This window comes from Eptatretus burgeri, chromosome 15, assembly GCF_056783735.1.
Source record: "Eptatretus burgeri isolate ZD-2024b chromosome 15, Ebu_testis_v1, whole genome shotgun sequence".
In the NCBI taxonomy this organism is placed as follows: Eukaryota; Metazoa; Chordata; class Myxini; order Myxiniformes; family Myxinidae; genus Eptatretus; species Eptatretus burgeri.
In genome coordinates, this window is record NC_140975.1 from 14,147,411 (window position 1) to 14,172,803 (window position 25,393).

At 39.6% G+C, this 25,393-nt stretch overlaps 1 protein-coding gene across 4 annotated transcripts; it reads right to left on the minus strand.

Moving 5' to 3' along the window:
- Positions 1 to 4,411: 4,411 nt before the first annotated feature.
- LOC147011570 (uncharacterized) lies at positions 4,412 to 25,393 on the minus strand. 4 transcript variants are annotated; one of them, XM_085857056.1, is made up of 8 exons: positions 25,268 to 25,393; positions 24,319 to 24,417; positions 23,706 to 23,818; positions 23,260 to 23,351; positions 21,811 to 22,242; positions 12,796 to 13,200; positions 8,764 to 8,804; positions 4,412 to 6,081 (listed from the first exon to the last, which is right to left on the minus strand). In XM_085857056.1, the coding sequence occupies exons 4-8, from the start codon at positions 23,315 to 23,317 to the stop codon at positions 5,995 to 5,997; spliced, it is 1,023 nt and encodes a 340-aa protein (XP_085713182.1). In that variant the 5' UTR covers positions 23,318 to 23,351; positions 23,706 to 23,818; positions 24,319 to 24,417; positions 25,268 to 25,393; the 3' UTR covers positions 4,412 to 5,994. The 4 variants fall into 4 exon arrangements, with proteins under 4 accessions (XP_085713182.1, XP_085713180.1, XP_085713181.1 ...); XM_085857054.1 differs by having other exon boundaries at positions 23,260 to 23,511; XM_085857055.1 differs by having other exon boundaries at positions 23,706 to 24,417.

Sequence of the window (25,393 nt, forward strand, 5' to 3'; positions counted from 1 at the left end):
TGAACGATATCGAGGATGTTCGAACAACCAACAAATAAATATTTAAACCAAACTGCACTTACGCTTGAACACATATAGATTATTATTTATTTAATATAGTGTGTTATAAACTTTATCCACAATAATTAAATAATGTACATATATATGTATTTTAATGTGTATTTCTCAAAGAAGAAATGAAATCGTGAAGTGTGTTCTTTGTTCGGAGAAATACAGAAAAGAGAAGGAACGAATAGGTTGTGTACACAGAGTTTGAGGAACTTGAAAAGGAAATGTTTTTACAAACATATTCCATTTAACCATTTTATATTTTTACATGTGTACCTGTATTACCAGGTGTGCCTCAATAATACAAAAATGAAGTCTCAACATGAATCACTACATTATAATATTAATTCGCTTAGCCATATTTTGTGGACGTATCATGTGGATATATTGACGTCCTCACGAACCCTCAATTCAGAAACTTCGAGCGGAGCGCAGTTTTGGCTCGTTCTGATTATTCTAGATAATCAGCTCTCTCATCCGTCCAGGGTTTCACATTAAACTTTTTATAAACTTGTACAGGAGCTTGGACATAGATCACGTGGATGACACAGACATAAGGAGACATTAATGTACATTTACATGTTTGCAAGGACATGATTCGAGGACAAACACACATACAGTACTTGAGTACCGACAGAATGAGTCAGGGTAGAGATTGAAAAATGAAGAACTCAAACCCTCTCAACTTAGCTTGTCATCTTCCACACCTTCTCAAGTCTCAGATTCTGTGCACTTTCAATCCTTTGTTTCATTTTTAGCTTACCTGGACTTTAGATCGCTTTTGCGATTGAGCAGTGTCCAAAGCTGAGCGAGTCAGTGAGTCTCGCTTGAACCAAACACACAATTTTGATGAAACTTGGCCACAAGATTCATATATGATGCCTAACGAATGTGTATTGAAGCATCAAAATCTACGCTCATTGAAGGGGTCTACATGGTGAGTTTTTGACTCCCCCCCCCACCCAAAACATAGGTATTTCCTTTGTTCTCCAAAACTACACTCACGATTTTGATGAAACTTGAGCACAACCTTCATCACAGGGACTTACCAAAGTGTATCGACCGCATCAAAATGAGTGCTCATTAAGGGGGTCTATGGAAAGGGGAGTTTGACCCCCCCCCCCCAAAAATAGGTATTTGCTCTCTTCTCAGAAAATATACACGATTTCGATGAAACTTGATCACAACATTCTTCACTAGTTATATACCAAAGTGTATTGCCTGCATCAAATTATGTGATACTTAAGTGAGTCTTTGGCTGGTGGAGCGAGAAGGTTCTCAAACCCCAAAATAGTTATTTGCTCTCTTCCCCGAACTACATAAATAATTTCAATGAAACTTAACCACAGCCTTCATCACCCTTGATGTACCAAAGTTTGCTCACAGCATTAAAAAAAAATTCAGGGTCTGAGTGGGTCTGCAGGGGGTTTGAGTGACTATTTCTCCTGTAGTGGGGCAACTTAGCATAACAATTGTGCATTTTGTGAGGAAAGCAACAAATTTGGCACATCGTAGCCTATCATATTATGAACAGATTTGGATGTTGGGCCATCTCAAATTCAGCCGCTGATGGCTGTGGCAGCCATTTTCCACTGCCATCAAAAATTTGAGATGGCCCAATATCGAAATCTGTTCATTATATGATAGGCTACGATGTGCCAAATTTGTTGCTTTCCTCACAAAATGCACAATAGTTAGACTATATTTAGCTAAGTTGCCCCACTACTGATCCAGATGAACATCAGGACAGACAGTCGTATGATTTAATCATCTTTGTCTCTCTCTCTCACCAACGACTTTTTCTTCTTGTCCCTTAATTATCCTGCTGCACGTTATTAATTTTACTATCTGTGATGTTTTGTTTCCTTGACCTTCATCCATCTGTACCTCACACCCTTTTGATGACCCACTGCCCCTCCAACGTTTCTCTTTCATGACCTCAACTTTTGAATTATAAAAAATGCTTAAGGTTTGTCCAGGTGTTGAGTTCCCCTCATTTGGATTGTGAATGGATTTTAAATAAGAAAATATTTAAATTAAGAAGATGGGTTTAATGATGTGTGATTGTACCAGTTACGGGAAACCATCAACCTTGCCGAAGATTTCTTGAATTAACCTTTTATGGGTCCTCCCCTGCCCGATCCCTTCCTACTCATCCCTTCCACCAGACATCCTATCACTACACACAAGTTTATTTAATTGTCCCTTAGATTAAGATGTTCGTTCCAGCATCAAATAACTTAATTAAAGTGTCAATTAATTTAATAACTAAAACCTTGTTTAGTTTAATCAGTCAAGCAGGTGAATGAATTTTGGTCACATGATCGATTACGATATTTAAACTGACAGTGTGAACTGAAACTGGTGATGAGGTTGATGTTCTTGATGAGAAATTTTCTGAGATTGTTACACCAACGAGGGCCAGTTAAAAACATAAAGGGGGAAATTAAACATAAACGGTAGAGGTAGGAGGGGAATCTACCCCATGTCACTTATTAACACAGAGCTGTTTCAACACCGTGGAACTGTAATGTAAAGTGAACAGACTCAGTTGTGATGATATCGTTACATTTTCAGATTCCTTTCACCAAAACTGGACAAGCAGTCACAGCATAGCTTGATCTTAAAGCACAGTAGTGTGTCAGAACCATCCACAGTATCGATCAAAAACAGCAGAGGAAAGAGGAAATGAACAAACTCTGTTGGTTGGTTGTCAGTGTTGCAATGTTTTATTTATTTATTTATTTATCTACTTTTAATACAGAAGTTCAGGCTCAAGAAAAAACAAAACGACTGATTGCACCAGGTTAATCCCCATCAGATGGTCGATTGAGGGAACATGTAAGTCAATTAAAAATTGGAGCAGAAATACCTTTTTATTTTTGTGTGGTTTCGTTAAGAAACTAATTCGTGGTTTATTAATGAAATAACTTCTGGGGTTCAGATTTGAGATGTGTTTGACAATGTGGAACTTGTGTTTGCGTAGTCACGTGATTCACCAGCAGAACAAAGGTCATGTAAGCTGTCTCGCAGGTATTGAGACCCCGCCATCTTTCTTCAATACCTGAGTCCTTTAAACTCTGGTCCTGTATGTTCTTGTTGTTTATCTGTCGAGATGGAACATGTTGACGACGATGATGCTGGGATTAAGTTTCCCACCCCACCAGCCTTTTTATCAACACCGGGTGTGGAAAAGGTGATAGAGTTGCTTTCAGACATATAGTACGTTGTTGAAAGTAGCCTCGACAAAAGAGAGAGAGAGAGGGAGAGAGAGAGAGAGAGAGAGAGAGAGAGAGAGAGAGAGAGAGAGAGAGAGAGAGAGAGAGAGAGAGAGAGAGAGAGAGAGAGAGAGAGAGAGAGAGAGAGAGAGAGAGTACCTCCCGGAGAAGCGCCATTCTCATCCATTGCTTCGCGCAAGAAGGCCAACGGATATTTGCAACGCTGGACAATACCGATAACTATGATGATTCTGTTATATCTTGAGAGGTGCATTTTGGACTGAAACAAAATGTCATGATTGAAATGTACAGATTCCTCAACATGGGCAGAGACGATGTGAAACAACTCATGAGTAATTCGTCTGATTACATTAACTGTAGCTCGGTGTAAGTTTGGAACTTTTTCACTTGTAAGCATTGTTAATGAAACTGTTATCATGTGCATCCATGTTCCTAAAATGTTCCCTTAAGAATCACGAACTGTCGACTGCCGATCGCCCTTTTCCCAGTTGAAACAATTCCCCGACATTAGCGGACTCAACATGAGCAGAAACGTATCCCCGGTGAATGTCGGGGTCTTACTGCACGTGAACAAAACATTCATGACATCTCACGCCCTGAAGGAAGTGGAACTCTGAGAATCATCATTCACACCTTCTCATGCTCTCATGGCAGAGTAACTGAGTGAGATTCTGAATTCAGACAAATATGGTGGTGCCTAGCGTTGTTTCACTCTCACCGTTGGGGAATATTGAGATTCAGACAAAATCACGTCTTGTAAAAAATATAGGTCGTACTCAGAAATACAAAAGAAGAGTTTAAAAGACGCTTCTGTCCCTTTTCTCAAAACTGTGTGGGGTAAGGTGTTCTATGAACTCTCTATTTCCAATTATTTTGATATCTTGTTTTACAAGATCCCTCTGAAATAGATTGAAAGCATGGTGTTGTTAATTTTCAAATCTGAAAGTAATTTTAGTGAATCCACATTCTTATTGAGATGAAATGTAATATTGGAACTCAAGCCTAACCTGTTGATGAGTATTATTGATCACAATCTGTACAAATTCTCAAGTAATTTAATAACGTGACATAAAATCTCTCCTTTTACCAATGATTTCCTTTAGAAAAAAACAAACATCGGAATCTTCTTCATGTTACATGTTAATTGTTTATTAATGTGTAAATATGCAGAAAGAGAAAAAGTTAGACAAATGCCCAAAGGTATCATAAATCATTCAATCAATAGAAGACGTAAACATGACAACAATATGTTATTTAATTTACATGATGTGACAAGGCATTTTTACCTGTTACTTCGATGTATTTAATCAAGATATAGCATATTGTACTTCACAAACATTCCTCTGTATTCACCCGAACATTTGTGCAAGGTCATCTTCCATCTGTTTGGAAATCAGTGAACATCACCTTCATCAATAATAAAATTATTATTATTGTAATTATCGCCCACAATTATTCTTATGCTGACCAAACGAATGCTCTGAAACCACAAAACATCAAGTTGAAAGTTTGCAGACAGTTTAGACATCGAATCCAGACAAGACAGTTCGTCGGTCAGTGTGCAACATGTGCGCCATCCTGTCAGTGCATGTTTTTCATGAAATAGCTTATTCCTGTTTCTGAAACACATTTCAGAAACAGGAACATTTGTCGCCTGCCCTATTTTGTTGAGTTTCGTCTTTTTTAGAAGTAAAAAGTGAAGTGTTTCAAAGTTTTCCAAAACCAAATCACCAAGTCAGCCATCACACGACCATGTTGTAACATTAGAATTAAAACTGCAAGCCATGATCCTGATGTTCAATCAAATTGTTTGGATCATTTAAACACTTGCTGCTTACAACAGATTCCCATGAGGATAATAAAATAAAACTTGAGGATAATAAAATAAGGATAATAAAATTCCATGTTCGAGAACTGTGATTGCAACATCATGGATGATTCTTACAACATAATGCTTATTTTCACAGATCACGATTAAATAACCACATTGTATTGTGAGAACCACCACCCAGCTAAAAACTGTCATCCTGATGTATCACAGGCAGGGGGATTCATCAATGTGTGTTGGCGGTACCATCACTCAGATGGACAATAAACTGGAATTGTATCTGACAACAATAGTGGGTGGACGTTAAGGACCTCACTGTGTCATTCCAGAAGAGAAGGTGACCCACTGCCAGTACCACGGCAAAATTCCATATTCCCGCCCTAACTACTGCTGGTGATGGATAACAAGCCGCCCAGCAGGACTCTGGCCAGTAATCTGCTTTGGCAGAACCAATGCTCAATAACAGAGTATGGTACATCGTATCGGATATTTTGAGCAAATAACAATCGATCAGCACTTTTTCTATTGGGTCAACACGGATACTAATCATGTGTTCCCATCTTTGCAGGTTGGCTTTGCACACTTGGTTTGACGAGTTAGAAAAAAACACTCCATGTCTAGAAGGTTTGGTGTTTGATTCTTACCCTGCCCAAGTCACATGAAAGACAAAAAATGGGACATACTCCTTGACACTCAGCAATTGGAGGCTCGAGTATTGAACATTTGACATATTAATTACAAGTGTTAGCATCAATGTCTGAGACAGAGAGAAAGAGACAGAGAGAGAAAGTGAGAGAGAATCTGGATATTGAACCCATTGTATTGAGGGGCAGGTTGAGTAAATGAAAATGGAGAGATAGACGTGGATTACTGACAGATCTATTTCACAATTCTCTCGTACACTTGGGACTCAGAGACGTGGGAAGTCTTTGCCAGATCCATATAAGTGCTGTCCTTGCTCTGCTCCTGTTGCATGGATACAAGAGTTTTCAAAAATGATTATTTGACAGTATCTGTGTTAAACCATCAACATGTTATGTTTGGCTGTATATATATATATATATATATATATATATATATATATATATATATATATATATATATATATATATATATATATATATATATATATATATATATATATATATATATATATATATATATATATATATATATATATATATATATATATATATATATATATATATATATATATATTTATATCTACATATATATATTTATATATACATATATATTTATATATATACATATATATATATATATATATATATATATATATATATATATATATATATATATATATATATATATATATATACACATCTTCTTCTTCTTTCTCTTTCAGCTGTTCCCGTGAGGGGTCGCCACAGCGGATCATCCGTTATGATCCGCATACTGATTTGGCATAGGTTTTATGCCGGATGCCCTTCGTGACGCAACCCTCATCTTCTCTTACAACACAGATATATATATATATATATATATATATATATATATATATATATATATATATATATATATATATATATATATATATATATATATTTATATTTCTATATATGCAGAGATCAATATAGGCTGCAAGCAGCCCCTGCCGAAAATCTTGTTTGCATTCGTTGAGGACCCAGAGAGCAAGGATACGGTCAATCGTTAACCTCTTTGGTGTAAAGTGCAACTGTTTGAGTGCTGGTGCTCAAGCAGATGCAGATGGTAGCCAACCCTTTAAAGATTTATCCGAGCAAAGACGTTGCCCGGCACTGAGAGCAATTATTCTTCACACTTAAGGAACCCACTCTGTGTGTAGTTTCGGACAGAAAGCAAATATTTTTTTGTGGTTGGTGGGGGGGGTGGGGGGGCGGGTCCCCAAACTCCCCTTGACCCCGATTTTTTAATGTCATGAACAAACTTTGGTACTTCATGAGCAGTGAAGGTTGTGGTCAAGTTTCATCAAAATGTGTGTGCGGTTTCAGCAAAGAAAGCAAATGAATTTGGGGAGGGGGGAGGCAACCTCCCCCCCCACCCACACCCATAGAACTGGTTCGACCCCAATTTTATTTAATGTCGTAAACAAACTTTAAGGCATCACAGGTGATAAAGGTGGTGGTGAAGTTTCATCTGAATTGTGTGTGTAGTTTTTAAGAAGAAAGCAAAAGCATATTTTGGAAAGGCAACCCCAACAAAGACACCATTGGACCCAGACTTTTTAAATGGTGTGAAAAAAACATTGGTACATCACAGGTGATGATAGTTGTGGTCAAGTTTCATCAAAACTGTGTGTGTAGTTTTGGAGAAGAAAGCAAATACATATTTGGGGGAGCAATCCCCCCCTCACCCCACCCGCCCCGTACACAACCTCAGACCCAGATTTATTTTTTTAATGTCGTTAACAGTCTTTGGTTCATCAAGGGTGATGAAGGCTGTTGTGAAGTTTCATCGGATTTCTATGTGTAGTTTCTGAGAAGAAAGCAAATACCTATTTCGTGGGACAACCCTGTTGATCCATGAAAGGCCCAAAGTTTTTTTAATCCCATGGACAATCTTTGGTCCATACATTGTGATGAAGGTTGTGGTAAAGTTTCATGAAAATCATTTGTGTAGTTTCAGAGAAGAAGTTGCAAGTATTTGTGTACGGACGAGTGGACGGACTGACGTTGCACAATTCCAGAATCTCGCTGGAACGATGTTCCAGGTGAGCGAAAAATAGTGCTAATATTTTTACCTGTTACCGAATATTTTTACCTGGGTGCTCACCTGGTAGAATAATGACACTAAGGAGGAAGTCAACGTGGGACAGAATCTGCAAAATGTACTAATGAACCAATTTTATAGCAAATACCTATTTGGGGGCAATCCCCTCTCCCTCCCAATAAATCACCTTAGACCAACGATTTTTTTAATGGTGTGAACAAACTTTGGTACATCATGGGTGATGATGGTTGTGGTCAAGTATCTTCAAAATTGGGTGTGTAGTTTCACAGCAGAAGTTGAAAGTATTTGTGAACAGACGAACAGATGGGCGACGCGCCATCCCATAAGCTCCCCTGAAACAACGTTCCAAGTGATGTAAAAATAGAGAAAAGGAACCACAGAGCAAGTTTAGATAAAATGATGCGGGTAAGGAAGAAAAGGAGGTTACCAGGACAAAAAAAAACCCCAGAGAAGTAAAAGGAAAGGGATAATATGGAACTCTTTTGTCCTGTCAACCATCTTGTTCACCCGTCACCTTTATTTTATCTCTGCTTCTTCTGTTCCATTCTTTTTCTAAAAAAAAAAAAAATCTCACAACCTTCCTCCCACTCCTCCATCACTCATTTGCATATTCATGATGTGAATTTCTCCAAATATCAAACTTGTTAAAATGAATATACTACCTTGTGATCAGCGTGATAATACTACCAGAGGATGATCACACTTCCTCTCCAGTTTAAATTCACCTTGAGATATCTTTTTCAGAAAAGTGCAGCAATTGAACTCCATGATAAGGTGCAAATGTGCAGGTATATAAATAAATGCGGGAGATAAAAACACCAAAATAAGTTTGATGAATGAAAATGAAGGCATTAAAGAATGTCGGATTGATTTATAGTCATCGTGTTCATTTGTGATAAAATATTAAATGGGACTCACCTGCTCTTCGATATTGCTTGTCCCTCTTCGACCTGCTGTTCCTGCACAACAAACAGTTAAATCATCAACGATTTGATAAATAACAACAAAACATCACAACAATAACAACAATCATAGCGTCATGCATTGTCAAAGACTGCATTGTGCAACTCAATGCTGCGAACATCATAAGCCCAGTTTTTGAGCACAAAACAGGTGTTCGGGACATAATTATAAGGAACACTTTTATTGAAGAAGATACATCAGGATGGTCTCATCGTCCTTGAATCGAAACAAATCAAATTCAATCCACAGGTGGGCAATGAACCTTGGACGACCCCATTAACTTTTGGGTCCAATTTGATCAAAGGTCAAGGTCAAGGTCATGAAAAGATCAAAATTGTTTTTCGCTCATAATTTCGTCAAAAATGATCTGATTTAGTTCAAACTAAGCTTATAGTGAACCTTACTCTATTTGTCACTTATAATCCCACCCATTCCTTCAGTGAGAAATGCATATTTGTGAAGATCGTTATGTCCGAAGACTTTATGCCTTAAATGGGCGGGATTTGTTGTGCCTGGCACCACTTGTTAATATTGTTATGGACGCGGTGTCTGTGGTTATTATGAGAGAGAATGTCTTGGTCTCTTCCCGACCTCCGATCCTGCATGCCGTTGCGCAGCTGATAAGTCTGCGACCCGACGGGTTGTGAAGCAGCTGTGAACGTCGATTAAATTGGCCAAGCCTGGCACGTCCACCGTCTTTTTAAATATTTACCTGTCTGTTGGATTGGCCCGAACAATGAAGTTCATGCCCTCAGTGTGCACCTACCCATTTATTATGTGCGGCCAAGCATAACCATGAATACACACACTGGATAATCGCAGAACTGAACAATGGGGCAGAATTTCCCGTTTATCTAATCGTGTAGACTATGTTTGACCAATACAGAAAAACAAACAGGAGCAAACCAGAAACGTCTAACAGTTTAACAAGCACATTTATTCAACAAGGACAACAAAGTTTATTCAAGCAGCAATGGCAGATATTTAAGATAGTAATCATGAGCATGTATTTACAATGGATGGACAGAAATAACAATAAAAAGGCAGAAGAGAACAGCAATTATTTGTAACGCTTACGGAGCCCACTTACACGTTCTAATTAGTGCTAGACACAGGAAATGGCCATCAATCATTCCAGAGACAACTAGAGGGGAAGAAGAGTACACATGTAGTGCAGAGTGGAGCATGGGAACAGTTCCTCCTCACCTCACATGGATACGTGTAAGCTAGTAGTGCGTACAGACCCACACAATGTGCCAGCTCGTACTGTGTGCAGACTCCCACAGCATGCAGTGTGCAAGCTTATACCACATGCAGGCTTCACCTTGGTGGCTCTTGCGGTCTCACCAGTTGAGCATGACTGCAGGCTTGGTCAATGGACTCATGGAAAGGAAAGCTTGATTTACGAGAGCACGACAAAACAAAAGCCCCAGCCCGTGAGATGAGTCAAGAGCGGAGTCGAGACCACTCCGGTCAGGTGGCATGTGCTGGATCAGACGCTTGGTACACGGGAGTGCTTGCTGTCCACATGTAAAGGATGCTTGAATGTATCTTGTTCAGTCGCTCTTCCACGAACATCCACTCTCCTACGGAGTTTAAAACCATCGGCTCTAACAACCAACTTGATTCACTCGTTTGCACATCTGCTCTCACTACAGATGTCAAAATGATTTACTCCCTACAGAGGTTAAGCTGTTCTGTCTTCCGGAAGCGACTTCACTCGGTTTTACATCCTCTCATTCCAGAGGTCAACGTGATATGCTTGTATGGAGGTTTAGCTGTTCTGTCCTCCACAACCGTCTTCACTCGGTTTCACATCCTGTCGCTACAGAGGTCAAAACTATCTGTTCTGTTGTTGTCCGTGGAATGCACGATGATGCTGTTCATTGAATGAACGTACAAGATGAAGTCAGTGGCAGCAAACTTCTGCAACGTTAATTACCTTTAGCTCTTAATGTGTTGTTTTGTAAGTAAATGACAGAATGAAGACATCACTGCAGAGCTAATGATTGCATCGATTGTGTCGAAATGGGTTTTTTTTTTTTTGCAGGAATTTAATAGAATGAGTGTATTCATTTTCCACGTCCAATTAAGAATCTTTTGTACGAATCAACAGGTAATTCTGGTCTATTATTTTGAAGTAAAGGTGATTCGTGACATATGGAGTCGTGACAAGGGGGATGGTTTGAATGTGGAATGAAAAGGAAGGAGGGATTTCAGATGGAGGAACGAACGCGTGGTTTCTGGTGAAGCGCGAAGGGGATTGAATGCAAACATGGCGAGGGACTGGCGATGAATGGGCATCTGGAGCCAATGAAGCATCCAAAGATTGATTGATAGATGGAGGGACAAACAAGAAATTGAACATTTTAACTCATGAAGCATCTCGCTTCCAAAGTCCTTCTACAAAAAAAAGGTAGGAAAATCTATCTCATATAAACTCAAGAAATATCTGACTGGGGAAAATCCTATGAGGTTTCCTCCTTAACTGCAACTTTATTGAATGACAATCTGAGTTTTTGAATCACTCATTTGCTCAGAATTTTGGTAACATCTATTGTCGAGTCAGGGGTCCTGTGAACACATATCCTCTCAGCCGGAGGACTAAGACCTCCGAGAATGACCAAACAATGTCCAAATTCACACTGTTCTTTTATTAAGCGAAATTGTGTTAATTTACAGTTCACTCTCCAATGGATCATTCAAATTCGTTCCAAAACTGAGAATTGATCACACTGGAAGGCAGAAACAAACGTTTCTTACAAATAATGGTGTATTGAAAATGAACACAAGGAATATGGAAGGACAGGACACGATAAATATATGGAACAGATCTGACAGTCCATTAATCCATCCATCCATTGGGATCATGCACTGTGCAGAGCGTCGGTGCTGCCTCAGCAGTCTCTTGGGCTATTGGCCACAATCCTGGACGGGTCGCCACTCCGACACAGGATACCAGCAAGCTGGCACTAATTTTGCCAACCACGGAAGGATGACAGGCAGAGTCATCCCCACCTGGTGTTATTTGAACAGCCGAGTGGGATTTGAACTCAGGATCCTGGGATCCAAAGCCCACCACCCAAGCCATTAAGCCAACACCAGGCATGTAGATCTGGTGGTCAACAAACACAAACATTGAAGAAAAGAGACAACACTTTTACTTATAACCAGGAAAACTAAACGTATTTGCAGGACTTGCTTAAAGAAACAAAAGATATAACATAATATCAAATATATTATGTGATTGTAATATGATACGATATATATGATGTGATATAATATGCTGGGTATGATATGTTATGATATAATATCGATTACAGAATGAACGAGAATGGCACTCTTACAGTGCATAGTCTCGCCTCGCACATTCATTCTGAACAACAAAAAAATACCAATATTATGGTCCAAAACTACATACACCCATATCATACATGCACCGACCCTATTATCTCACAGACTTTCTTGGCATGGGTTATGAACGTCATAAAATTAATTATTCACTTACATCAGATATATGAAGTTTCAGATTATTAGGATAAGAATTTCAATTCAACTAATTATGGATGGAAACACTTCTTTGATGACATCATTGCTATAACTCTGTTTACACCGTGGAGTGTTGATGACGTATTTTCAATTTTTTTCGTTGAGTGGTTTTGGAGAAAATGATGCCCAACTTTTTTTGTTTAATCCAATATGTCTGCCACACCATGTGACCGACGATATCAGCATCAGCAACAAAATAGTCTCCATGTGGAATCCTTCCTTTGTTTAAAGTATCAAATCGATTAGAAAAGCAATTTCAGAGAGAACCATTTTTAAAGCGAAAATATATACACGCGGACACACAGACACACACAAGACAGGGCATTCCAATAGTCTCACATACCCTTCGGAGCTAAACTAAATATAATCACATATTAATGAAGCTTAGTTCAGGTGCACACAGATTTGTAATGAAAAAAGTGGATTCAGATTTTTCACCTTGGTTTTTGTATTTCCTCTTGTAGATAAGGTATCCAACAATGACAAGAAGAAGAACAACAACAACAAGGCCGAGGAGAGTTGAGCAGAGAACCACAGTACAGGAGACCTTTTGTGGTTTTTGTCCGAAGTGCACAAACTTGTGATCCGCTCCGTGTTTGTTCTGTACCAGGCACTTGTAGTTCTCTTCAAGCAGTTTGTTTGTGATGATCAAACGACTTTTGATATTTTGTGTTTTGTTTGGATACATTTTATCAACTAACATTTGGCTTGCATTCAGAAGGAGTCCCTGAGGGTTCCACCAGGTGATGTTTGGTTCCGGCTTGGCCTCGGCCTCACAGAAAAGCTTCCAGGAGTTGCTGGAGTTCACGAACTCGCTCAAGATGTTCAGGATCCTTGGACGCACTGTGGGATCACATGGTCAAGTTTATACATCATTCACCATGGTACATGATACATACACTTGCCATGACATAGTATCCGATATCATAAAGGAAGTAATAGGATTATCTCTGCCACCAAAGGTGGGTGGAGGTTACGTTTTCACCCCTGACTGTCTGTCTGTTTGTCTGTAAACATGATATCTCAAAAGTTGTGGACGATTCATATAAAATGTGGTGGACAGGTTGTGTGTGTAATAAGGATGAAATTATTCGATTTTGGTGAAGATCCAGATCGGTATCCAGATACTATAATTACCATGCACTCGAGAAGAGAAGTGCAAGGTTAAGTGACTGGTGGCATACGTAATATGGCGCACGTACATATGACGTATGTCATACGTACTTGACTGCATTTTGTGAATAGCATACATAGAAAATCATTCAGAGGAGGAAACTGAAGCTTTACCACATGTTATATGACCATGTGGTATGGCGGTCACTATTTGGAGGTTAACGTAGGCCAACGGTCAACATAGGCCATTTCTCTAAAATCCTCAATTTTCATCCGATTGACAAGAAATTTGAAGAGGATTTCCAGATCAGTTCACTAAATTCAACCACCAACTATTTTTGAAATCAACATGGGCAAAATTCCTAAAATTGGCGATTTTCAACTGATTGACTTCAAATCTAAAGAAATTTTGCATATCAGGTTACTGAATACAAACACGAACTATTTTTGAAATCAACAATGGCCAAAAGGTCAACATAGGCCAGATTTCTAAAAAATTCAATTTTCATCTGATTGACTCAAAATTTGTGCCTGTTGTTGTCTTAATGGTTAGGGTGGTGGGTTTGGGATTCTAACATCTTGAGTTAAAATCCCACTCAGGTGTTGAATTATTTTTGAGGTCAACATAGGCCAAAGGCCAAAAGGTCCTCCATAGGCCAAAAGGTCAACATCAGCTGGGTTTCTAAAATTTTAAATTTTAATCCGATTGACTTGAAGTTTGAACAGGTTTTTTAGATCATCTCACTGAATTCAACCACCAATTATTTTTAAGGTCAACACAAGCCAAAAGCTAAACAGGCCAAATTACTGATGTCCTCAATTTCATCCGATTGACTTGAAATTTGAAAAGGATTTTCATAAAAATGACCATGATGTTTCATGTGATCTGTCAGCCATATTGGATCAAATCGAAAATCTTTGAAAATCCTCATAGGAGAAACCGCTTCCCAGATCAATGCAAAATTTAACTAATCGATCAACTACCCATTGGAAATATGGTTTGATTAAGATGATATCATCAGCCATGTTGTCTGGCAGCCATGTTGGATCAAAGCAAAAAAAAACATGAAAAAAAAACAAGAGTTGGCTCACATCAAGTCTTTCTCAAGACTGAAGACTGTGCGGGGTATGTAGCACAAGGAAACAAAAGGAAATTAGACACAGGTGGAGGCCATTCAGCCCATCATGCCCACACCACATCAATACCAGACCAATTTATCAACACCAGATGAAAAAATAAAAAATGCAAAATGTTTTTTTTTTAATAAAGTGCTTCTTGTGGGGTTTTTTTGTAGTTTTTGCACTTTTTTTCTTCTTTCCAGAGGAAAGGGCATGGCCTTGGGTAAAAAACACACACACAACATGAAGCACACAACACCCCTGGACAAGACCCCCACCAACAGCACTCCGTACCCAAGCACACAATCACCCATCAATGCTCAAGCTACCAAAAGTACTGTCAACATCACTATACCCCTCGACCTCCATAATTTCCAGGTACCTATCTAATTACAATTTAAACTTATCCATTGTTTCTGCTGCCACTACCTTTCGAAGGAGACCATTCCATGCATTAACTACTCTCTGAGTGAAAGTCCCCTTCCTCACAACCATTTTAACTCTCCTCTTCTTTACTCTCAGGCTATGGCCCCTGGTCCTATCACTCACTGTCTACTCTGCTGAATCATTCATCTGCATTTATTTTATCTTTACCTTTCATTATCTTAAACATCTCGATCATATCTCCTCGTAACCGCCTTCTTTCTGGTGTAGTGATGGTCTCCTCTTTCTGGTCTACTCGTAACCCTGTCTCCTTCAGCCGCTCCTCATAGCTGAGTCAATCTAGGCCGGAATCAATCTAGTAGTCCTTCTCTGAACTCTCTTTGGCATTTATGTCCTTCCTAAGTTGTAATGACCAAAACTACACACAATATTCTAGATGTGACCCTCACTAAATTCCTATACAATGTTAACACCACCTCTTTGATTTATAAATGATCCTTGGATTTCCTTGGATTTCCTTGGGTTTCCTTGTGTTTCCGTGTGTAATCATTTTTCTTCTTTGAGTTGCGATTAACTGCTATGATATATATTCGATAAATACTCATTTAATCATGTATTCTTGGAATAACACCTCGTTTTTTTTTAAGTGATTCTCTACCATTGAGAGATAGGGCTAAAAACAACATACAGTATAACATGATATCTCAAAAATGTTATTACGGATTTGGACAAAACTTGGTGGATGAGTTGGTTGGGTGACAAAAACAAGCCGATTAAATTTGGCTTCAGATCTGGATCCAGATCAGGCCTGTCAGTCGGATAAAAAACGTAAACTCTGCAGTCTGGTGGAGGTATCCGTTCTCATGAGTGTCATTCTCATTTCAAATATAATGTCATATCATATGATTATTTCATTTAAATTAACATGAAGACATTTATCCCTGATAGTTTCTCCCTCTTGCATCATGTAATCCCTACTTTCATTATTCTTATCCTTCCTCAACTCCTTACATTTCCTTATGTGAAACTGTATCTGCCAATCATTTTCCTGATCCATTAAAGCATTAAGACCTTCTGAATCTGATTACATCACTCTCAGCTATCCACCTTACTTTCAAGCTTTGTGTCATCTGCAAATTTGGAATGCCGACGCCTTCACCTCATTATCCTTCATCATTTATGTAAATTGGGAATAACAATAAAAAAAATTATATAATTATCAAGGTTCTTTGTCAGTAGAAATGGTAGAATGTACTTTTATCTACACTAATAAATGTCAGAATGTGTGTGTGTGTGTGTGTGTGTGTGTGTGTGTGTGTGTGTGTGTGTGTGTGTGTGTGTGTGTGTGTGTGTGTGTGTGTGTGTGTGTGTGTGTGTGTGTGTGTGTGTAAGTGAGTCAGTGTGTCAGTGTGTCTCCTCCGTAACTCTAAAACTATAAAACCTAGCAGTCTGAAACTTTGGAAGCGTACAGAAGGAACTCCAAGGAAATGCATGAGTGAAAATTGGGTGTTTAGGTTAAATAAAACCACCAGTTTTGAAGATAATTAATGGCCTTATTTAATTTTATCCTTTATAAGGTGATCCACAGCCACCTCGCTCTCTGCAGTCTTAAGGTGTATCATGGGTTACCTTGCGGGGTTCTACAGCCACCATATTTTCTGGCCTGCTCAACCATGCCTTGACTTCGAACAGGCTGCAACGATTTCTTAACGATAAAATGTTTTTTTTTATCATTTTATCGAATGCCAATTCATCACAGCTACAAATTACTGGGTGCATTGCAATACATATCAACGCCTGGAGATGCCAGCATTCATGGTTTAATATTTCATTTCTGCACATGCCATAACCTCGAGAATTTCATCTGACCACATATTTGTCAAAGCAGACAACTCTCTGTCTGTTATTAGAGAACCACCTCAGCAACGTTGAGTTTGGCATTTCACTCAAGCGGACTGGCAGAGACTTCAAGCAGCCATCAAACTTCTAGACTGGTCTCCCATCTCTACTTCCTCTGGCATCAACTCATCCTGGGAATTCTTTCAAATAAACATGCGCTCTCTCCTGCACAGATTTATCCCATTTCATATTCATTTGTCCTGCCCTTCCTCCCACCCATGGCACTCTGAAGCCTATGGTGGGGCAGTTGTTCTGCAACAACTTGCCTTCGCCTCATGGAAGGCTAATCCAATTGAAGGCAATCTCAGTTCCGTCCACAATGCTCGGAACAAGTGTGTGCCTACCCTGAGGAGAGCCAGAAAACAACATCTTTCTAATCTCAAGGCTGAACTCTCAAACCTGTCTCCCTCCTCCAAATCCTGGTGGTGTCCAGTCAAGTGTGTTTCTGATATATGTTCCCCTTCCATCCCCTCATTTACCTCAAATGGCCACAAAGCGAACACTGCACGTGAAAAGGCTGAATGATAAAGTCCGTGTTTGCTTCGAAATCTTGTGTCCCAAACCCATCGCTTTGGTACCCACCTTACCCAGTCTCACCCAGCTGTTCCTCGACTCTGTGTCCTTTTCTCTTGACAAGGTGGAGAGCTTGCTGTCAAACCACGACTCAGATTCTGCACCCGGTCCAGACAGCATCAGCCCACGTGTCCTAAAAACCTGCTCCTCTGCTCTTGCTCACCCTCTCTCTGTTCTATTCACCCTCTCATTTGCTCAAGGTCATCTGCCATCTGCTTGGAGATCAGCAAACATCACTGCCCTGCATAAAAAAGGTGCAAAAACAGATCCCTGCAACTACAGACCAATCAGCCTTCTCCGAATCATCAGCAAGGTTATGGAATCCATCATCAGTGCAGACATTAAATCGTTCCTCTTCACCAATGGCTTGATTTCCGATCATAAATTTGGATTTGGAGCAGGTCACTCTACCCTAGATATGCTGTTTCTGCTCTCCCAACAATGGATGGAGATCCTCGATGCCAGATATGAAATCACAGCCATCTCCCTCGACATATTGCATGCTTTCGATAGGGTCTGGCACCCTGCCCTGCTCACCAAAGTCTCTTCCTATGGTATTCAAGGACATCTCCACTCATGTCTTGTAGACTTCCTCTCCTGACACAGCCAACATGTGGCCCTTAATCGAGTTCGCTCATCCCCTTTTTCAGTCCAGGCTAGTTACAGTTCCAGTCCTGTTCTTTTCCTGGTTTTCATCAATGATCTCTCTGACTCTCTGGAAAATCCTCTTCATCTCTTTGCTGAAGACTCCATCCTCTGACGTACCATCTGTTATGACTCTGATTGGCAAGCGGCAGCCTTTTCACTCTCTGCAGATCTGGATAAAATCACAAACTGGTCCAACACGTGGAACATATCTTTCAATCCTGACAAATCTCACACTCTCACTATGTCTCTGCAAAAGGATCACCTGGAACCCCCCCCCCCCCATCTACTTTCTCAACAATCCTCTTGAAGAAGTCCTGTCATTCAAGCTTCTGGGTCTCACAATCTGTCATGATCTTTCCTGGGAAAGCCACATTTCCAAGCTGGCCTTTAAAGCCAGTCACCGACTAGGCATCATCCATCATGCAAAGACCTTGCTTGCACACCTGAGCTCGTGACCACATACAAAGCTTTCATCCACAGCCTGATGGAGTACTGCTCTCCCCTCTGGGTTGGTACTCCCTCCTCTCACCTTTCTCGGCTTCAGGCTGTGGAACCCAATGCATTTCGGATCAATGGTATCTCCCACGATGAGGCTGAGTCCTTGGGTCCCTCACGTTCTCACTCCAGGCAGGTCGGTGATCTTTCTGGCATCTACCATCTCCTCTATGGCCTCGCCCCCTGCTCTGTCTGCGATATGTCCCCCCCCCCATATCTCCACAGGGTGCTCGAGGTCCACCATCAATGACCTTCTTCATTCCCAGTCTTTCCTCCAGGTCTTCAAAACAGCTGTTCATCACCATCTCTTATTTTCCCCCAACCAAAACCACAAACTTTTCTAGCTTCGTTAATCTACCCCAAACTCACCTCCTTCAAATTCCCTGCTTTCCTTCCTGAAAATCCCTGTTGTGTAAGGACCTGAAAGTCCCTGTAGTGTCCATCCTGTTTACCCTGTGTGCCCTGCTCAATCCCTCTCCCTTCCACATATCTCCTCATGTCTCTGTTCCACACTTTTTTTTTCCTTCCCTCTCTCACCCCTCTTTTCCCCTGCTCCCCTTGATGTACATTCTGTGTGTTAGCTCTCGTACAAGACTCAACATTGAACATAAAAAAAACTCAGCTGAATTACAAAATTTCAGCTGTAGAATTGAACTCAGCAGCAGTACCGATTTCTATAAATGTGTTCGTTTGTCCAATTCGGACATATTTGATATTTTGGGCATCTCCAGGAGGGTGTGTTTAATATGATGGTTCGGAGATTGTTATCACTTGCCAATTGAGCCGTTCCTCACCAACCCTTTCTTTGGAGGGCTTAAGTCACTTGGCAAGGGCTCAATAATATTTGCACTGTCACTGAATACTGTATGTCGAATGACTTGAACAATGTTCAGGAGGTACTCAGCTGCGTTGGCCCTGTGTTGTTCTGCAGTGTATTGGATGATGGTTGGCTCGCTGAAAATGTGCAATTTCCCAGTTTTGTGAAATATTATTTCATTATACAACCCGTCACTTCGGCAGAGTTAAATGGGAAAAAAAAAATGAAACATTTTGTTAACATCATGGCAGGAAAGCTCTCTCTCTCTCTCTCTCTCTCTCTCTCTCTCTCTCTCTCTCTCTCTCTCTCTCTCTCTCTCTCTCTCTCTCTCTCTCTCTCTCTCTCTCTCTCTCTCTCTCTCTCTCTCTCTCTCTCTCTCTCTCTCTCTCTCTCTCTCTCTCTCTCTCTCTCTCTCTCTCTCTCTCTCTCTCTCTCTCTCTCTCTCTCTCTCTCTCTCTCTCTCTCTCTCTCTCTCTCTCTCTCTCTCTCTCTCTCTCTCTCTCTCTCTCTCTCTCTCTCTCTCTCTCTCTCTCTCTCTCTCTCTCTCTCTCTCTCTCTCTCTCTCTCTCTCTCTCTCTCTCTCTCTCTCTCTCTCTCTCTCTCTCTCTCTCTCTCTCTCTCTCTCTCTCTCTCTCTCTCTCTCTCTCTCTCTCTCTCTCTCTCTCTCTCTCTCTCTCTCTCTCTCTCTCTCTCTCTCTCTCTCTCTCTCTCTCTCTCTCTCTCTCTCTCTCTCTCTCTCTCTCTCTCTCTCTCTCTCTCTCTCTCTCTCTCTCTCTCTCTCTCTCTCTCTCTCTCTCTCTCTCTCTCTCTCTCTCTCTCTCTCTCTCTCTCTCTCTCTCTCTCTCTCTCTCTCTCTCTCTCTCTCTCTCTCTCTCTCTCTCTCTCTCTCTCTCTCTCTCTCTCTCTCTCTCTCTCTCTCTCTCTCTCTCTCTCTCTCTCTCTCTCTCTCTCTCTCTCTCTCTCTCTCTCTCTCTCTCTCTCTCTCTCTCTCTCTCTCTCTCTCTCTCTCTCTCTCTCTCTCTCTCTCTCTCTCTCTCTCTCTCTCTCTCTCTCTCTCTCTCTCTCTCTCTCTCTCTCTCTCTCTCTCTCTCTCTCTCTCTCTCTCTCTCTCTCTCTCTCTCTCTCTCTCTCTCTCTCTCTCTCTCTCTCTCTCTCTCTCTCTCTCTCTCTCTCTCTCTCTCTCTCTCTCTCTCTCTCTCTCTCTCTCTCTCTCTCTCTCTCTCTCTCTCTCTCTTTCTCTCTTTCTCTCTTTCTCTCTTTCTCTCTTTCTCTCTCTTTCTCTCTCAGTATCCTGACAGTGGTTATGCCTGGATGTTGGTTATCTCCATACGTTTTCGAATGGTGTTTGTCTCCACACGTATCCAAATGGTGGTTATCTCGATACATGTCTGGACAGCGGTTATCTCTGGACAGTGGTAATATCCAGATTGTGGGTAGCTCCATACTTGTGTGGGTGGTGGTTATCTCCACACATATTTGGACAGTGGTTATCTCCATACCTGGCTTGGCGGTGGTTATGTCCGGTTGTGCCCTCCCCTCACACTGCCTTCCCTTGCCCTCCCCTCATGCTGTCTTCCCTTCCTCCACCCCTCCTCACTCTCCAACCCCCTCCTCACTCACGACTCCTCCCTCACTCTGTCCCTCACCTCTCCTCGCTCCCTTCTCGTCACTGCCACACTCCTCGCTCCCCCTCCTGCCTCGTTCCTCCACACCTCCTTGGTCTTCCTCCTTCACATCACCCAAACCTTCTTCCTCTCTCCCTCCTCTATCCTTCCCCTCCTTCTTACTCCCCTCGCACCTTAATATATCCTCGTCAGCGAAGCGAAAGGTTGTATTTGCTAGTAAATATATAATGGAACCACATTTATAATCCTCCATTATTCTCTTGTCTGTTTTTTTTTTTCATTTCTTAAATTCCAAATTGGTTCCAATCCCAAAATAATTTCCCGTACCCTAACCAAAACAGCCTTATATTTGGAACCTAATGAAGTTCCTTCTGAAAATCTACCAAAACTACATCAACTACACTTACCTTATCTACCCAATCATAAAGTTCTTCGAAGAACTACAATAACTTAGTTAAACATCACCTCGGTTTGGTAAATCCGTGTTTATTATCTTTCATGTTAATATTTATATAAATGGCTCCACATCCGATCCCTAATTAACATCTCCAACATCTTCCTTCCACTGAAGATAAACCAACGATTCTGTTGTTCTCTGATTCCGCTCCTGATCATTTTATGAAATAAAGATGTAATATTTACTATACAATCCTCCGATACCTGTACTGAAGATTCGTGTTCACATTATAAACATTTTTATGATTGTTATTCATTATTTTACAATAAAAACGATAATCATCATTTTGTGATTATAATGTGAAACATTCTTTGTGAACTTACCATTGACCTGAAGATTTGTTTCTTTCCCTTTCCTGACTGTAAATCCCTCATTTTCTCCATTTGATTTTGTCCATTCAAACCGACACAGGAACCGTCCCTGATCCTCCGTCTTCAGGTGACTGATCCTCACCGTCCCATCACCTGATCTTGGGTTACCTACAGGTTCGATCCTCCCTTTGAAATCTTCTCTTGTCTCGTTTGATGAACTGTTATAAACTACATTCTGTTTTGGGTTTTCTCTTATCCTTCTGTCTTTGAACAACAACAAACGTAGATCTTTGAGGATGTTTAGATTACTGTGATTAAACTGACAGGGAAGAATCACATCTTCGCCCCGCACACCGATCACCTCTCGTTGTATACAAAGTTCTATTACAATCTCTCCACCTTGACTCTCAATTGTACAGTTATCCGTGTCCAGGTTTCGTGATTCTGTGGGAAATGTAACCAACAATATCAGTTACAATAATAAACAAGACTATATACATTATGTATAAACTGTACAAACAACGAAGGTGAATGAATACAAAATAATTATCATCTAAAAATAAGTTTCGGACTTTCATGCTTGATAAAGATAAATGTGTCACGGTATAGTAGGATAATTTAGAGGTTTACATTCTCGTCCTTCTATCCTGCGTTCGAATCCAGACTCAGGTATAAACTGTAATCCCGTATGTGTGCCGTCCCTCGCATTGACTTCTTCAACATGGAATCCCGTTTTACAGGATGAGTGGGTAAACCTTAATGACCCCACGGTGTCCTCCTTGAAGAGGAGGTGAGTTATCACCGGCACCCTGAACAAATTACAAATTCTTGCCCCGATTGGCTGCCTGGAAGGCAATGGCAAACCACCTCGGATAATGCTTGCCAATCAACTGTTTCTACAGAACCAACTCAATGTGAGGAATTTGGGACATCATCATCAGCCGCATCATCATTATCGGTATCGTCGTCGTCATCATCAGGAAATGTATTCAAAACGTTCAGAATTCTCTAAATAGTGAAAACTTCAGAACAACAACCAGATGGAGATTATTTTGGTGAAGACAAAGACTTGAATGTTTGATCTAAATCCGTCTGTCGTTGACCATCAGTTTATGATGTACGTGTCCTTTGGGGTGGAGAGTGCTGTCGGTGTTGGAGAGGGCCATAGCTACAAAAGGAAGAATTGGAATGATGAGAGGAGAGACAGAAGGATGAGGCACGGTGGGAAGACTGGGTGAAAGAAGGGAACATTGGGGAGGATGTGGTTGGTATTCTGTCACATTTATAATACAAATACATGGTGATCGTGATTCTCCGGTTTTCCTGTACTACTCGGTTTATCCACTCACTTTGAGGATACTTTGTTTTGAATGTAATATTCAACCCGTTTTTCAAACAAAATGAACGTTCGTAACAAGTGCGGGGTCGTGGAGGAAATAAGAAATGTTAGAAATAACTTACCGGTAAACACAGATCCCGAGATCATGATCATCAGAGCGGGATAAATGAGAGAGGTCATTGTCCGGAGGGGAAATCAGATCCTCGAGTTGGTGCTGATATGAGATTGGTATCTGAGGTCAGAGACTATGAACCAGCACTAAATTCCAGATCCTGATATCAAACACTCCCGGTAACACCAATAGTACTTTTGGATAATTCACTTCCCATCCAATCAGAACGTTCCACAATCTCCTCCTACAATGGGAGTGGATCCTGAACGATATGGAGGATGTTTGAACAACCAACAAATAGATATTTACACCACACTCCACTTACACTTGAACACATATAGATTATCATTAATTTCATATAGTATGAATATAAACTTTATCCACAATAATAAAATTATGTATATTAATTTTAACCTGTATTTCTCAAAGAGGAGGAGGAGGAGATTGGGACCATACTTTGTACAGAGTGTTGGTGCTGCTTCAGCAGTTTCTTTGGCTATTGGGCACAATCCGGGACGGGTCACCACTCCGACACAGTGTACGAGCATGCTGACACTCATCTTGCCGACCTCGGAAGGATGACATTTCTCAAAGAGGAGTTCTTATTATCTCCATGGTTTCACATTAATCATATTATAAACTTGTGTAATGATGACAAATGGGATCACATGACACATAACCCATCCCAGGTATTAAACAGGTATGTATTTATTTAATACAGAATGAAAAACGGTGACCCGACAATCTCAACATATGGCCGGCCATCTGCAAAGTACGGCACAAAGAAAAATACTCATTTAGAAATGGTTGTTACAATTCAGGAATTAAAGTACATATTTCATATAGTTATGACAATCCGAAGTTAACACGTAAATATAACAGACGTGATATACCATTTATGAGGAAAATGATAACATCATTCCATCCATCCAATCATTCATCAGTCCCATACACTGCACAGTTTCAGTGTTCTCAAAGCAGTCGCTGGGAAATTGAGCACAATCGTGAGCATAAACACAGAATACTAGATTTGCTCAATCACCCCAGCAAGCTGGAACTTGGCACTCACTTTTCCAACCTGGATGAAGGATGACAGGCTGAGTCAACCCCACCTTGCATTAATGCGAGCAGGACTTGAACTCAGTCACAGGGATCCCAAGGCCACCACCTTAACAATTAAGACAACACCAGGTATGGGAATATTATCACGCAGTTTAACATCACAATGTGTCAGAAATATTGATGGGAGATACACATCAAGTGAGCATAGAGAACATATACACAGTTTACTGAAGGGGTTCACAAAAATCACATTCTTTCATTACACATCAATTCACTAATTACAGGTATGAAGATCTAAATATCTCATGCCCTAATATAGCAAGTCTGGCATTTAAATCTATTTCGTGAATGAATTAACACAAATATCCGCATGTGAGTGTATATATATATATATATATATATATATATATATATATATATATATATATATATATATATATATATATATATATATATACATATATATATATATATATATATATATATATATATATATATATATATATATATATATATATATATATATATATATATATATATATATATATATATATATATATATATATATATATATATATATATATATATATATATATATATATATATATATATATATATATAGATATATATATATATATATATATATATATATACATATATATATATATATATATATATATATATAAATATAAATATATATATATATATATATAAATATATATATATATATATATATATATATATATATATATATATATATAAATATATATATATATATATATATATATATATATATATATATATATATATATATATATATATATATATATATATATATATATATATATATATATATATATATATATATATATATATATATATATATATATATATATATATATATATATATATATATATATATATATACACTGTATCAGATTATACCTGACACACACCTGTTTCAAGTACATCGTTTGTTCACATCAACCAGTCTCCATTCCTATCATCAATCAACGTTGTGATTCTGGGACCCAAGAACCTGGGAATCTGAGCACTACCAAGAGCCATATCTATACCTGCCG

What these genes read in the sequence shown, in the direction of transcription:
- LOC147011570 (XM_085857056.1), bottom strand. Translation starts at nt 23,317, where the DNA reads ATGACCTCTCTCATTTATCCCGCTCTGATGATCATGATCTCGGGATCT. An exon ending in CTCGGGATCTGTGTTTACCG is followed by an intron (nt 22,243 to 23,259) that starts GTAAGTTATTTC and finishes CATTTCCCACAG; the next exon opens with AATCACGAAACCTGGACACG. An exon ending in GAGGAAATACAAAAACCAAG is followed by an intron (nt 8,805 to 12,795) that starts GTGAAAAATCTG and finishes TTTGTTGTGCAG; the next exon opens with GAACAGCAGGTCGAAGAGGG.